At 36.4% G+C, this 17,435-nt stretch overlaps 1 protein-coding gene across 2 annotated transcripts in view; it reads left to right on the top strand.

Moving 5' to 3' along the window:
* Positions 1–17,435, top strand: part of LOC149800465 (filamin-A-like) — a 101,139-nt gene that overhangs the window by 44,362 nt on the left and 39,342 nt on the right. Inside the window, exons 4-10 of one of the 2 annotated variants that reach the window (XM_089960090.1) lie at positions 528–741; positions 5,105–5,216; positions 6,049–6,236; positions 7,103–7,258; positions 13,382–13,513; positions 14,754–14,883; positions 16,484–16,621. In XM_089960090.1, the coding sequence (XP_089816216.1) occupies positions 528–741; positions 5,105–5,216; positions 6,049–6,236; positions 7,103–7,258; positions 13,382–13,513; positions 14,754–14,883; positions 16,484–16,621 (1,070 nt within the window). The remainder of the gene's footprint in view (positions 1–527; positions 742–5,104; positions 5,217–6,048; positions 6,237–7,102; positions 7,259–13,381; positions 13,514–14,753; positions 14,884–16,483; positions 16,622–17,435) is intronic. The other variant, XM_089960091.1, reaches the window with a different exon arrangement.

The raw sequence follows: 17,435 nt of genomic DNA, 5'->3' as shown, positions 1-17,435 counted from the left end.
TGTTACTAAATTTTGTTGATTGATGGTTCAGTGTTGTGTTCTTGTTTTGTCTCCTTTTTTGGGGTTTTCTTGTGGGTTCTTTTAAACTTGAGGATTGATGGTCTATTTTTTAGATATAAGAGTGGCTGGCCTATGTTGTGGTTTTTGCTCTGTTTCTTTTTTTGTTTTAATTAATTTTATCGTGTGAAGGGTAGAGTATTGATATTTATAAAACGTTAAAGAAAGGATATATGGATGTTTATCTAGGATCTTTCTTAAAATTTATGGAGGATACGAGGGTTCTAAGAAAATTAAACAATGGCAAAAATTGATGGGTGGGTTGTTCAGGTCCCATGACAGCTAGACTACTGACATATTATATGAAAATAGCGAACACGGCTTCAGTAAATGTTATTTATTTTCACACTCACTAATATATTAAAGACATATTTCTTTAATTAATAATTAACATAAATGTTTAGTATTACATCTACTCGTATATTTATTCAGTTTGATTTCATTGATATAAAATTTGTTCTTATTTACAGAGCAGAAAACTGCCGCACGGCAATGAACCTTTTCAAAGAACATTTTAATATTCCAATAGTCGTTCACCCAAAGGATTTTGCCAACGACAAACTCGATGAACTCTCCGCCATGACATACCTTTCTTATCTGGTAAAGGCGGGATCCCCTGGATACTATGATACCCTCAACTGGGTGTGTAAGCAGTTAAGAAATACCAACATCACCAATCTCACGGTAAGATAATGTTTCAGTGAACACATATTTAATAATAATAACAGTTGGAAACGGAATGAGGATATTTTCGTCTTACAAGACAGTCTCGTATCTGCAAAATTATCTAACCCGTTAAATGAACTTTTAAATGACAACAATGACTAATAACCCACTGCTAAATAAGAGGAAAGTATCGACTGAATCTGAACACATTGTGACTTTCCACAAAATTGCATAGGACATATTTGGATAGTGCGATATTTGCATGTTCCCGGCCTAAAATTGGCAAGCTAGTAAGGAAGGCCGGTGACAAGTAAAAGCTGTTTCCCCCGTCTGTTTAGTTAGTGACGTCATTCGCACAACAGTGGTCATTGCCATAACTAACTTAGAAACTTCTCCATGAATTGCAATGATCTGGTGGTCGCTTCACATCAAAGCTGTGAATTATGGGGGGAAAAAAGACGAGATTACGTCATAACACTCGCATTGGGTTATCGCCCTTGGGTTGGATACTACCATTGAAAAAACGCTGTATATTGAGTGGTAAAAGACCACCTGCAGAAAATCATACACTTTGATAACAGATACTCAGGCTGGATGGCATTTGGTGCGATCCTTTTTGTACAACAGTACATTGGTTGAATGTTTCAAATACATTGGAGGCAAAATTCTTGTGTTCATTACTTGCGGTCATGAATCACAGGGTTGATGACGTTACAACTAAAGACGTAACAATATATGATGACATCACAATGAAGGACATATTAGCTGCTTTAGACAGTCTGGTTCCGTTTTTGTTGTTTTTATTAGATTTCAATCTTTGATATGACCGCTAATACTGGATCTAGTCGGAGTGTTCGTTTATTAATGCGCTGAAACGATGCACTAGAATTTAGACGTTACAGGGGTCAATATTGCTTTGAGGCAATACATTCTGAAAAGGTATGAGCTGCGAGGAGCGTGATTTTCCGTACATTCTTTAAGATGGAGGATGGTAGTTTTCTCTGGTTTCACGAGCACCGGAAGTTTGACACAGTTCGTCATCGAATAGACTGACAGAGCGTACTAAGTGGCTATTCTGCTAAAATGGTAGAGGACTCAGTCAGACGCTAAAGTACCTCGGTCAACACCAGTATGATCCATGTATCGGTCAACACCAGTTTTAATCCTTTATCGGTCAACACCAGTGTGATCCCTTTAAGGGTCAACACCCTTTATCGGTCAACATCAGTATGAACCCTTTATCGGTCAACACCAGTTTGAGCAGTAAGAGGGTTCACTCGTGAATTTATACGTTCAAAAGGAACATGGTTTCGTACAAGAATAAATCATGTTTGCAAGTTGCCAGTAACACGCCATTTGAACTAAAGTGTACCTGTACACTGCTGTCGGGCATCTATGCGCACCTAAGGTTTCCGTTTCCAATACTGAAGTAAAACGCAGACCGAATTCGAGCGATTGACAAAAATAAAATACAGCATTGCTTACCACCTGAAAAGATGCAATCGTCACCAGAATATTCTTTTCAAAATGATATTAATTTTGGACACAGGCGATACCACCTCCCTGTTTTCCTGACTCGCGATATGTCGGCCTATTCTGTGCATAGCTTTGAAAAGATGTAATGCTTATCCATCTTGCTATAGAAATGATACATATATATTACTTTGGACTGTTTCTGTCAACAGTTCAGTAGAGTAATTAGGTCAGGTTTATAGCTAGTTTAACAAAATTCAACGTAAAAATGCCATTAAATGGCAAGAGATATTAAGCAAACTAAACCGATCTTGTAGGAAAGTTAGTAAAGTTCAACATTTTATGAAAATAAGCTATTACGTGGAAGAGAAACAACAATGAATAGGATGTACTGTGTTTACAACGTCTTGGTGATGGGGAAAAATTACTACAGAATTTAGAAACAGACTATAAGCCGGCGAATTTGTTGAGAATTTATGTTCTAGTAGACACGTTGGATAGCAGACGATTTTGTACGCGTGGGACAACTTCTTGCAAAATTGGAAACTTTGATTGAAATACAGTTTTGTTTTAAGGTACACATTTCCATCTTTATATAATGTATTTATTTGTGTAACTCTAAAAGATGCATAGTAAATCGAATTTTCTGGGTTACAGGTTCAAGAAGGTCATAGAGTGGGTCTTCACGTTGCCATTTAGAAATCACATTTATGTGCATTTCGAGTCTAAATTGGGATATTTTTGTACACTTTATGATTTATCACTTTTCTTAATTAATGTACGATTCTTCTTTCTGGGTACAAAATGGATTTTTGACCCAAAATAGCACGTGATCAAATGTTTACAGAAGTGACGTATTGTTGCGCAAAGATACCCGACGCGCAGAATAGGCCGACTTGGCGGTATATACAATGACAGCTACAGGCGTTATGCTGAGGCATTTCTATGATCAGTGGCTGAATGGTCATGACGCGTTCCGATCAGTGGCTGAATGGTCATGACGCGTTCCGATCAGTGGCTGAATGGTCATGACGCGTTCCGATCAGTGGATGAATGGTCATGACGCGTCCGATCAGTGGCTGAATGGTCATGACGCGTCCGATCAGTGGCTGAATGGTCATGACGCGTTCCGATCGTTTTCGATTTTCAATATCAGATTAATTTTCAGTCACCTTTGGAAATTGTTTGATCCTGTTAAAGTTTGTTTGTATTGTTTGTTTATTTTGGTTATTTTTTTCTTTCGAATATTGAAATTTATTATGTGCTCATTTTTTCCCCCGTTAACTTTACATTGTCAGAATCGTTCAGTATTCACCGATACTGAACGCGCGCGGCAATACACATATTGCATTCACGTGAATAAAGGAATTACTTTCTTTTGTAAACAAACAATGGACTCAGACGTCAGCACTTTTGATTTGTAGACAAATCACGTACACTCGCGTTAGAGACTCTTTACGTCGGGGTTGTTTCAATTTGTTTCTGAATGAACTAAAACATGTTTCGTGGACTGCAAAAACCTCCAGCTGTTTTGGCAAATTCCGCGTTGATACAATGTTTCGGATTTAGGCTAGCTACATTATATAAATGATGGAAGATTAGGTCCTTACAAATAACATACAAGTTACAAGGCATATACTGTTTTCTTTAGCTGGTGATAAGAATGTTAAAATAAAATATACTTACAGTTTTACATCCTGAATCTCCTCAGAATGTATTTTCTTAGTTCTGCAAATCCGAATTACATGTGCCATGTCATCGGTTTTCAATCTGGATTACACATTTCTAAAATTGTGCTGTAATTTCGATGATAAGTGCAATTGCATCCTCCTTACTGCACTCAAAATGAAATAAGCATTAAATTCCATAGCGTCTTTTGATAATTGCAATTGAAAGACTTCATATTTTCCCCACATTATGATTTCAAACATTCACTGACAGAAACAGAAACACATTTGCAGACGTAAACATGCTTCTCCCGCGCCACTTCAATCCGATGTATTTCATGTATAATTTGCACAGATGAATCCAGTCCAAAATCACAAACTTTCGTCGAATCGAAACAAAATACCAAAATATATTCATTTTAGATCAAATGGAACAGTTGTTGCAATGCGCATTCATTCACAATATGACTGCAAATTTCAATTTTAACTAGACACGCCATTTTCTTTCTAAAGTTATGTCGAGCACGCGACCAAGTTCAAATTTATTTGGGTGGAGTTATGTGCGCATTAATAAGGATGTCATTGTGTAATGACAAATCTGTGATTGTGCATTTAGTTTGGAATACGGCATTCATTCATTTACTTTGTTTCTTGTAGTGTATTTTGTTTATATAATTAAACATTAGGTAGAATTAAAAAAATGAGCATATAATAAAAAGGTTACTGCATTTGTATGGGAAAATATGAACTCGTTTTGTCGGAAGGATATACTGCACTCACAATTTCGTGCAGTATTCCATCCCAAAACTCATTCATATTTTCCCAATGCAGTAACCTATAATACTGTGCTTGTTCATCTGACAATACGAAAGTAATATTAATTTGACAATATGAAAGCAATATTAAAATAAATAAGAAGCAGGCTTGCCTCCAAAAATCTATTGCAGCTTGATTTATGCGATACATTGTATTGAAAGTCAGTTTATATGATACGTTATATTGCAAGTAAGTTTATATGATATATTATATGGAAAGTCAGTTTATATGATACATTATATTGCAAGTCAATTTATATGAAACATTATATTGCAAGTCAGTTTATATGACACATTATATTGAAAGTCAGTTTATATGATACATTATATTGAAAGTCAGTTTATATGATACATTATATTGTCATTTGTAACAGAAACAAATAATCAGACTTACACATTTATCGTTTGTTTTTATTTGGATAACAGACTGACTGGAATGATGGATACTACCTGTGTGCCATCGTGCATTCTCTAGGTGGGGAGGGAACAGGGTATCCTAACATTGACAGAAGTCGAAAGGTTGAAAACTGTCAAAGAGGTACGTATGAAAACTACTTCCTGCATCGACAAAAAAAAAAAAAAAAAAAAAAAATTCATAACATTTTTTAAATTAGTTTTTTTTTCTGCAACAAAACTTCGTTGCATTACTAGTGATATAACTTTTCAGTAAATGTTGTACTAAAATAATTCATCAGCATCACACATAAGAGAATGGTTCAACAAATCGGTTTGACAGATATTTCTTTGTCTGCAGAAAAGAAAAGAACTGTATTGATATGACATATATGCAAAAAGCACATAGTCAATACAATTCACTGTGGCGTAAATTAAGGAATAAACGAATGACTAATGACAATCGAATCATGTGTACACATTAATATTGAGAGAGAGAGAGAGAGAGAGAGAGAGAGAGAGAGAGAGAGAGATTAAATTGGAATGCTTTATACACATATTTACCAAGGTATTTTACTGTTGTTAAATCTTTATTCATGACTGATTGCAGTATTCAGTACAAACGTTGTCTTCACTCCAACTATACATTTTTTTACACAGGTCACATTTCCTTTCATGTCGTTTATTTTCACTAGCCTCGATATTTGACGAGCGTGTGGAAATCCTTAATTTGCTTAAAGTTATTATGTGGCTTTGATTAACGATTGCTCTAAGATAGGAGGCGATTTAGAAGATATATTTTAATAGCAGAAGTTTTTGTTTACAAATAAATATATTTGCATTAGTAGAGTTATGTTTTCAATAAAGCTTGTACTCCAGTAAATTCCATACCAAAACGTTTTCATGTTCTTCCATAATCTTCCTCAACATCAAGTATGGCCAAACAAATCGGTTGAATAAATTGTTTTCTTTTGTAGGAATGGACTCCGGTAAAAAGCTTGGAGTAGAACCTCTTCTTTCCGCTAGTGAAATGGCGGACCCAAATGTCGACCACTTGACTATGATGGCTTATATTAGCAAGTTCAGAGCGGTCCTACCCAGAAAAAACAAAAATGAGAAAATCGAGGTTATCAGTGACTTCGACAAGGTCAAAGTTGGGAAAGAGGTTACTTTCAAGCGTTGTTTTTCTTTAATATTGTTTGTTGCATGTATTCTTCTACTTCCAAGATAATTTTGTAAAGAAAACAATCATTTTGAAGATATTGTCTCTCATTCTGTGTACCTAGCAACCACTTGTAGGCAACATAACAAATTCATAGATATTCCTCTGTCTTTTCCAGTAACAAGAGGCACACAAATGAGGTGTTGAAAATATATGTTTTATACTATATGTACATTTTATGCTTGACAAAAGTAAGGTATACAGGTTTGGAACAACCAGACATTGAAACTGATGGTCATCATGGACACCGATACTCAAAATAAAGAATGTTGATGCAATGTTCCATGCTCTTTTCGAGTTATTCTGCTTATTTTGTATTATTTATGGTATGTACGTTATCATCATTTCTTAACTGAAACATTTGTAATTATTAGAATACGTTATATTCCTGTTCTCGGAATGTTTATGTTTCGGGCGTTTAACGCCATTTCTCAGCGCAAGAGAGGCTATACATGGCGGCCAGTATAATCTGTGGAGGAAAAACCCTGAGAAACACCGGATAAACCACCGACCCATTGGAAGCAACTGACAAACTTTCTCACATGCCCACACTGGCCAAGCTCGATACTCAAACCCACGCTGATAGAGATGAGAAGGCAATAATTGGTAAAAGTCGAACACTTTAGACCACTCGCCCATCAGGAGCCCCATTGTCAGAACAAATTATCATAACAGGCAATGTAATAATGTTATATGATTCTGTCTTGTTATTTTCGCCATTGTATATCTCTGTGTGTCAGGTAAGGAAGGTATGTTGTTAGAGTTTTACTGCAAACTAATTGAACCATAGTTTGTCTCTTTATCTTCAGTTTGAAATCCGGATTGAAAGGGAAGACAACTACGTCGATATTAAGCAGATAGGCATGGAAGTACAGGACAAAATGGGCAAGCACAAATGTGCACTCACATGGGCAGACAGGATCGGACAAGCCATATTCGTGCCAAAAATGACAGGCGAACACAAGGTAATTGTCACATTAAGAATTGCCCTATTTCTGGACGATTCAGAAATTCCGAATCCTTTCTATTAACGCAGATTCATTCTAAATTTATTACTTGGAAAACAACTCGTGAAAGCTTTAGAAATTCATGGCAAAATTTATTTACCTATCATTAATTATGTCTAATTGCTTATCTACATTTAGTTGATTTTATAATCAATTTGATTCAAATCTAGATCTATTACTAATGAAAACATCTGATAGACATTGATTGAAGGTTACGATCCATTGACCTTTTGATGCAACAGTGAAATAGCGGAAGTAAAATTAAAATTTGATTCGGAATATATCGTTACATAGCGACAAACAACGAACTAGCCCTGCAACTCTTTATCTGATAGATTACTCGAGATAAACGGACCGGGAATTCCAAAGGTCACCAGAACGCACATATCAGCTACGTCGGAAATTTTCCAAGAGCGGTGAAACTACCTGAATACGTTGACACACTCAAACACTGCTCATAACAATGACACTGCATTGTTTCAATTTCACAAGGATACTGAAATTCCCAAAGTTATAATTCATAAGATAAACTATGTTTTATCACGGCAGGAACAATTTAAGCCAATCTTTGCAACTAAATACGTATATTTACTAAACAATCGTTGTCATTGACTTCTTTGCTTGTCCTATGAACATCTGTTTTGGTTTCGTCCATGCAAGAGGGAAAGGAAACTCTAATGAAAATAGAATCTAACATATAATGAAAATGTGGAAGTAAAATGTATTCCCATATATTTATAGACCGAGACTATATCTGGTGAATCTACAATTTTTCAGTTTCGTCGAACACCCCCTGTTTCATAAAACTATATGTTTTTCATTCCAGTAATTCCATATAAATTGTCAATAATATGTATTTGTTGCCATATAAAACATGGTGTGTTGGTACAATTATTTAAGAAAACCAAGTGTATTAGTTCAATTACGTAAAATGCCATGTGTTTTGGTACAATTATTTAAGAAAACCAAGTGTATTAGTTCAATTACGTAAAACGCCGTGTGTTTTGGTACAATTATTTAAGAAAAGCAAGCGTATTAGTTCAATTACGTAAAACGCCATGTGTTTTGGTACAATTATTTAAGAAAACCAAGTGTATTAGTTCAATTACATAAAAACGCCGTGTGTTTTGGTACAATTATTTAAGAAAACCAAGTGTGTTAGTTCAATTACGTAAAACGCCGTGTGTTTTGGTACAATTATTTAAGAAAACCAAGTGTATTAGTTCAATTACGTAAAACGCCATGTGTTTTGGTACAATTATTTAAATTTTCAGCATTTAAGAAAGCCAGTACTTCAGATACATCAGCTGTAATAAATAATATTTTGTCTGTTTCTACTATTATTTTTAGTATCGTGTGCAGTGCATGCCCAGCCATTTATCAACGTCATCATCAGCAAGGTGCAGAGCATGCAGTCCAGTGGAAACTTAGTCCGTGGACAGTTGTTCACAGTGTGTGACACGGTCTGGAGGGCTTCACAGCAACAGGAAGAGTCAGTAGTCTGGCCACATCGGACAAGATTGATTGCACAACGACCTTGTATTGTCCGAAAGTGGGTCAGCGTGGTCCACATATGACGTGGAAGGTTCAAACCAGGAGGGCATACATATGGCTCAGCTACGAGGGAGTGGTTTACAACATCTGTTGAAGACCACTCGACACCCCATGCCGAAAAAAAATGTCATATCCTCCTGCAACGTACCTAACCAGATTGGACGTCTCAAAGTCAAGCGGACTGCTGAATGTCAGGTGATGTCCATGTACAGTGGAAGTTTCCCACTGGCATAGATCTTAGCCAACACTTTTGTGGTTGCTTCCTGGCGAAGCAGATGTAGAGGAGGAATGTTGCTGCATAGCGGCAACCAAGGCAAATGAGAGAACGTAGTGTTCCAGAGATTATGCGCATTGTTGTGTTGAGCTGGACATCAGTTAACTTGGTGTGGGATGATCTGATCAACCCCAGACAGGAGAACAATACTGGGCTGTTGAATAACAGCGGGCCTGTGCTGATGTCATGAGTGTTTGAACACCAACGCCCCATGTTGAGCCAGCCAGGTTCGGAGCAGGTTGTTTCGCATTTGCTCTGTTAACGTCGAAGACGCTGGAGACAATCTTTGTTGCGCTTGGCTGTAGACGCCATTTCTTGAAGAAGTTCATCATATCATCCAGGCCCTTGTTCATTACCCGCTCAAGCTCAGTACATGAGTGACTTTGGGTCCCAAGAGCAATGCCATCTGCATACTTGAACTTGCGCGACTGTGGTACAGGTAAATCATTGATATAGACATTGAACAAACTTGGCGAAAGAACATATCCTTGCTGAAGTCTATTAGTTTGACGGCTCCACGCGATACAGCTCTCTCTGACGTGCACTCTGAAGCCCCTGTTGCAAAGGAACAGTTCAATAATCTCAACTATCCCACACGGCAATGCTCTGAAAATGTTCAACAGCAGCATTGCAAGTCAGACATTGTCATATGCCGCTCCAGTTATAAGGTTCCTCTGAAACCCGTATTCAACAACTTAGTCAGGACAAGGACTTGATTGGATGTGCTACTATCATGTCTAAAGTCTGCTTTCTCAACATATATTATATTCGCCAAGTCTAGACCAATTATGTTGGAGAATTAGACGCTCCAGTACTTTAAAACAGACTGAAAGCAAGGGCATAGGCCAGTAACTCGCCGCATTGTGGGGATCTTTTTCCCAGGCTTTGGGATCGCAAAGTTGCCATACACTTTTCCCTAACAACTTGGTTGTAAAAAGCGGCAAGCCATTGCTTTGGCTTCTGGACAGGATACTTCAAGAACTCAGGCAGGATGTTGTCATATCCTGCTGCTTTGCTTGATTTTATCTTGCACAGCACCGTTTCAAGTTATATTGTTGTAAATGCCTCTGGTTAGTTTTATCTAGTTCATCTGACTTCCTACGTCAGTATTGTCGCCACTTATCTTGTACTTGATGTGTGTGCTGTTTCTCCAGGGGTGTTTTTGCCACTTCTAATAAGTGGCTAGCTACAGCATTTGGATTGACAACATGATGAGTTTGAACTGATGGTTGCTGATTGATGCCAAGTCTTCGAATCAAACTTCAGCATTTCCGGCTGGAGCTCGTAATGTTGAGTGATCCTGTAGTTTCCTTCCAGCGTGTAAGCCTGGCAGTGACCAGGGATTCAGTCAGTTGATCTGCTATGTCTAGGTCTCCAGATGCTTAATACGCTTTGAGAAGAGACTGACACTCTTCATCGAAACAGGGTGTATAGACTGGACGACGACCACGAGGGATGGGCTGAGTGGCTGCATCGAATATGGCTCTTTGGAAGTGGTGAATTGTTTTAAAACTCGATTTCAACGAGAATTGTTATAGTGATTTTGCTAAGTTCCAGTATGTCAGTGTACTTTGTCCAATCTGCTTTGTGGAAGTTCCAACGCCGCTATAAAGAGCTGTGTATAGTCGGCAGCAGAAGTCCAATATGGATAGGAATCGGTCTGTTCTGACTGTGGGAAGTCGTCTAGAACAGTTTGGCTTACTGCTCATCAATGGAGCTGACCCAGCAGAGGCCCGTTGAGTAGTCCTTTTGCCATCTTGCAGAATGAAGGGTCCCACGTTGCTTGGAGTAGTGGGTTAGAAGGAGGTCATTGTTCGCTGCCCACTCTATCAAGTGTTCCCCGTCTTCACTGGAGTGTGAGTAGTCCCATTCAGGGTGCTGCCTGTTGAAGTCGCTAATATAGACCTGCTGGGTGTTCCAGAGTTGGAAGCATATTAGTTTCCATATGGGCGCTGGGCGGTTTGTAGACATTAGCAATATTGTGTCCTCTAACATCGACCACATCGCAGAATCTGGTAGAGGAAACTGGAGAAGCATCAATAATGTCTCAGCATGCATACTTAGCATGACTGAATTTGGAGTCTGGTGTTGACGAAATAAGGTCAAACCCTCCAATGGTGTATCGTCTTGCGACCTGGTATGCTACGTGATTCTCCTGAACACATATCATGTCAACATCATGGCGGTGGGTTATAGTGATGATGATGGTTCGTTTGGCTGCTGAGAGACCATCAGTGTTACACTGTACAACTCGTAAGGCCAGACCAATGACTTGAAAGTCAGTGGACATTGGCACATTGAGGTCTGCTCTTGGTATTGGCACGTAACCGGGATTCATTGCTGAATTCGGTTCGCAGGTTGGATTCTTTGCTTCCCCTGCTTCGACTGGAGCCTTGGCTGAGTATAGACGGGGAGCGAAAATTTGACGTAGATCCATGCTCCATATTTCAACTGAACATCTCCAATGAATAATTTTTGACAGAGAAAACAAGATTGGACTAGAAACATACCCCTGTCTAGTCCCTAGAGTGACATTAAATTGTTCAAGTAAATATGTAAAGTTTAACACAACTATTTTATTCCGTGTATATGATTGGCAAAATATTTTTCATTTATTAGACAAAAATTCAGTTCAGTAAAATTTAGTCAATTTTGACAGTTGTTGGTAAATATATATTAATGCTTGCAAAGTGGAAATATTATCGCAGGTGATACTGTATAGAAATTGCTTTTTATTGAGTATGCCTGTATACTGACGTAAATTTGGCGCTAACGTTTTCATAATCGCTGACTTCTGACCAATGTCTTGCGTAAGAAGGCCATGTTTCATTGGTCTGACAAATGTCAGGACACGTTAGATAAATTACTTAAAACAGCACCAATCCATTCAGCTCCAGATTTTAACTAATCATTTAAAATGTCTGTTAATGTAAGTTACATAGAGGTTGATCGTTCATTATATCAGTTAGATACAAAATGGCATGGATCATCCAGTGTGTTATTTCCAGTAAAAGTGATATAAACACCGGAAAAATTATTCTCCTACTAAGTACGAGTGGTTGACTTTAATGTTAGCATTATAATACTTGCAAGCGTATATTTATTCAGCTCCTTCTCAGATTAATGTTTTCAGTGATCACAACCTTCTCGCTTTCACCAACAAAATGAAAACAAAAATCAGAGATTGTTGAGGTACGGATTGATATAAGAAGAGTGCGACATTCGGCACATTAAGGGAAGAGAACAGTTTATCGCAGATTCACTTTCTCGTGTTTTGGAGTTCCATATTGTTTTATTTTGTATATATTTTTGTACTTTGGTTATACTTTCTACTATGTAGTTTCATTGTTATTATCATTTGTGTGTTCAATTAATAATAATAATAATAATGAGGACTTCGTATAGCGCCTAATCTTTAGAAGCTCTAAGCGCTTTACAACATTAGACAACACCTATAAGATAAAAAACATATAATGATATGATTACAAAAACAAACACCATGAAATTAGAAAACATTAAAAAAAACATGCTGGGAATATTTAAGGTGGGAAACATTATTAGGTCTTTAAGTTTGTTCTTGCTGTCGAAATAAGTGAGTTTTGAGAGCCCTCTTGATTAATAAAGCTTTATTACATAAATGTTCTTTTTTCTTACGAGGGGAGGTGTTTCGAATATCAGTAAGTTTTGTAATTTATAATCGTGACTGTAAATTATAGTGATTATCTTTAGTTGTAATATCATTCCTGCACATGATCTATTCTAAGAGTTTAAGAACGTAATATTGCAATGGAGTTTATAAAGATGCTTATGTACGTGATTATAGATTCTAATAATAGACTTGTTAGTAAATATGTTGACAAGTTTTGGGCTGTTTCCCATTGGACAGGTTGGTCAGGTTGGTTCTTAGAGGAATTGGTTAATGATTAGATAGGTTAAAGCATGTGACAATTTAGAAACTAAATGATAATTACAAATACATTTACCAATTATTTATAATAGAAGGAATACAAAACACAAAAAAAAACTGTCCGACTGTACTTCATATTCAAGATGATTCCTTAGAAGTACGTAATAGTATTACGGTAACTCGTTTTTGTTTCATGTTTATAATAATAATGTTAATAATAATAATAATAATAATAATAATAATATCAATAATAACTGTCCCATTTCATGGGTAGATTTGGAAGCACTGCACGAGATGAAATCTTAATAATATGGTAAATGTTTAAGAAGATTGCTATGTTTTACAGCTGTTTGTAACGTACGATGGTGTAACTATCAAAGATTGTCCCATTGAATTCATAGTCAAGGCAGACTCAAGTAGAGCCACATTCGAAATGGAGTCGGATATTCTTCGGATCGGCAAGTCGAACGAGATTTCAGTAAGGTTTCATTTATTATATTCATATTATATATTATTTGCTTTCTATCTTTCTATTTATCCAATTTAAATAAAAATGTTAATTTGTGTGGAATTTATTATAATAAGGTAGCATATATTGTACCTTACTTGTTTATAGATAGACAAAAGGTGACCTTGTGGTCTGACTTTCACCAGTATAGTTTAGTCAGGTGACGTCCACACACACACATAGCATATATACAATTGATGAGTTTTGGGTCATAGGAATGCCAAATAAATATACTTCATACATTTTATTCTAGCGTCAGGTAAACTCTTCCTAAATTACGGTCCTGTGCCTGCGTTTTGGTGGTATTGTATTGTAATTTGTCATATTATACAAAATGTCTGCAACAGTTCGTTGGTGGTCGACCTTGAAATGCTTTCTCGGCTAATTTTTTACTTTCAAGTGATAAATTAAACAAAATCCTCTGACAAATAAAGCAAAAAAAAAAAAAAAACGGATGCAACAGAATTTTCCTCCTGGGTACTATTTATTCGGACTGAAACATCAATTGTTCATGCCACACGTGAAATAAACTACCTTTGCATTATTGTGTATCTGAGAACTTCTGTGTACCAAACGTCTTTCTGCTGTTTGGAGCCTTTGGATTTCAATTTTATGAATAGTTTCCAGACAGACCTTGCAAGTCTTGACTTATTCGCTTTATCTATTAATAAACCAGTTTTGGTCAGGTTTAAATGTCAAGTCTTATATTCACAAAGATGGATGCGGAAACAGTATTCTGGCAACAAAATATGGACAAGTGACGCATACCTGGGTTTTTGAAATAACTGAAGACCCGGAATATTGCTACTGAAATATCATTGCATTGGGAAATACTGCCTTCTTATAACGTTATATTTACTTACACGAGCAGGAAGAGTACACAAGCCATCCATGCAATGAGACTGGTTATTTATTGCTGGATAAACTAGATATCATCGCAGTCATTTGCAAACGAGCGTAAGTTTTAATTTTTGGAAGAACACAAGTTTCACATCAGAATGGCAGGTTAAAATGCTACAGTGAACCCTACGTTTAATGAGCCGTCAAAAACGACGGTACTACTGTAAGTTAAATTCCTATACTGTACAGGTGTTCTGATATTTATTGAGATAAATCTGTTTTGATAGATAGATAGATAGATAGATAGATAGATATATAGATAGACAGATAGATAGATAGATATCACCTAATTTGACTTTGAAAACCTCAGGTTGACCTGTCTGAAGCAGGGAAGGGCGAGCTACTAATAGAAACTATATCACCAAGCGGAAGTCTTCAGTATCCATCTGGAGAGCAACAAGGCGTTACATATGTTGCGGAAATTCAGCCAAATGAAGTTGGTATGTGCTAGAATCAAAATTGCTTTAATGTGAATGTCTTTGAATGTTCTATGCTAACTGGTGCTCTGTCCAATAAATGTAAACGTCACTCCGTTTTTTCATGAATAACTATAACTATGCATATTAGTATTATTATATTCACAAAACAACGCGTATTTAAATCTCGCGTTAATTCACGGTAATATGATTTCTCTCCCTCCTCGACAGGCATAGGCCATAATTTTAGCTGTTTCTCCGTAAACGTGTCTTACAATACATCATCGACATGGATATGAATCCGTCATCAATCAATTTGACATTTATTTATTTATTTATTTATTTATTTATTTATTTATTTATTTCTTAACGTGACTTTCTCAAAGTCTAATGAATAATTATTCATTTTTACAGGATCGATTATTCTTCACAAGTATCATTAGCTACAAACGAATTTGAATCATGCTGGTTGTTGTCATAGTCCATTCGCGATATTTCCAATATTCACGAGGCAAGATGGCCTAGAGGAATCTAGAAAGACTTGGAACTAATTAACAGGTCTCAATATTTTTCTGTGAGAATTCCAGTTTTTGTAGACTCTTATTTTCACTGCACTTCCATCGTCCATTGGCCCGGTTTAGACTAGTAATGGGTCATGGAAAATGAAAGTACTTATTATGGACCAAATGTTGCATTTACATTTTTGGACACCGCACAGGGGAGGTAGATTGTCAAAGTTTCTTCTATGCTGTATCTCATTTGTTTCTTATCCATACTTTGAGAGGCTGTTTGCTTATGCGATAGGTTTGCATATACTCAGAATTGTCTGCCTATATCATGTTCTTTTAATCTTTTTAAGTGACAGGAAAGCAAGATATAATGCAATATAAATGCTTACTTAATTGAACTTTCTTTTGATATGTTATATTAAATAGATAGGTCATGTTTAAAGTTATCGAGAAGTTCCATTCATTAATGATGCTCTTTCGATTTCCTTGTTTATTTTATAGGCGGCGGGTTGATGAGTGGTGTTACTAATCAAATTTTGCTTCACAGTTGTAATAAAATAGACTGAATATGAATCCTTCTTTTCATCAAGCTATCTTTTTAAAGATAGTTTGAAGAAAAGTTCTTAGATGACAGTTTGTCATGGCCATTACATTTTCATCAGAAACCTTTTCCATACTGGTAAAAATACACCTCGTCAACTTTAATTTTGAAGAGAAAAAAAAATGATGGAATTCAAAGCGATTAATTAACCTCCACTGGCAAATTAGCATAGTTTTTCACTCACATTTACAGCAGAATAATGCATGCCGTATTGTTGGCAAGAACCAATAATTTCTGAAAGTTACGGTATATTTTGGTAACATTTATTTCAACAAGAAAACTCACATTATTGTCTGAAAACACTAATTCCTTAAACTAACATTACTGTTTGGCCGCATTAACTGAAGTATGTATTTTGACTTGGCCAAGAGAGCTTGCATTATTTAAAAAACACAATCAATTTTGAAATTGCGAGTACTTGTTAACCTTGAGGTGGCTAGAAATATAGACCGCTTTACGAGCAGTGTGTTGAATGCTTATGGTAAATGCTCTGCATAGATCAGTGTGTTTACAGGAAAGTGGCAGGTACATATATTCCTGGACAATGGTGAAATAGAAGGAAGCCCGACACATTTCCATGTGTATGACCCTCACAAGGTCAGGTTCACAGGGCCCAAGCTGGGAATTGCTGGAGAGATGTCGATCTTTAAAGGTACCTATATATACCTAAATAATATGTAAAACCTATTAAATAATGCTGCAATAGATTGTACAATTTCAGTCATTTTGAAATATTTGAAATCAAATGTGGCATAAATAAATGTTTTTGCTGCTATTTTTATTTAATATAGGAAGCAATATCTTTTTAAAAAAAAAACTGGAATAAATATAAGTTCCATGAATTTTAATATCATATGTATTTAGTTTTATTTTTGTATGCTTTTTGCAGACATCGATCAGTAAGTAGGTCGAGGTACCAGTTCATTCTCTGAATACATATTCTTTCGCGGCTTATAATATTTCTAACGGAACTTTTTGCTTGTAGATAATAAATTAGAAACGTTAGATGGTGTTTGTCTACTAATCCATTCCTCATATTCACATATAATGTATGTCTGATTTTCGTGTGGCTGTGCTTTATCTTAGTAATGGGGTATGCAGAGCTATCTTTCGCTCTCTTTCGTATGTTCGTGCCTCCTTCGATGCCAAAGTAATTGATGACTTCTGTTTTTCTTAGATAACACAACCATGTAAGCACCCGCTATCGTTCGTACTCATCAAATATTTATAATCTATATTATTCGCATACCCTCCGGTTTGTATGCATCCCCCACGCCGATTTTAACCACTAGAGGCGTCAGTGTTATCAAAAAGCTTAAAACTTGGTCATTTCATTCATCAATTTATAATTTGTAACACGATTACCATCGGGGGGTCTCTAACGCTGTCATCTTATTGGCGTTTCAAACCAAACGGAAGATCTAGATGTAAATAGTAGACTGTTCACTAGCCTTTCCTTATTTCAA

Source organism: Sinohyriopsis cumingii, chromosome 5, assembly GCF_028554795.1.
Source record: "Sinohyriopsis cumingii isolate HCF-2022 chromosome 5, ASM2855479v2, whole genome shotgun sequence".
Classification (NCBI taxonomy): domain Eukaryota; kingdom Metazoa; phylum Mollusca; class Bivalvia; order Unionida; family Unionidae; genus Sinohyriopsis; species Sinohyriopsis cumingii.
Note: the sequence above shows the minus strand (reverse complement) of the source record. Positions and strands in the feature narration are given on the sequence as shown.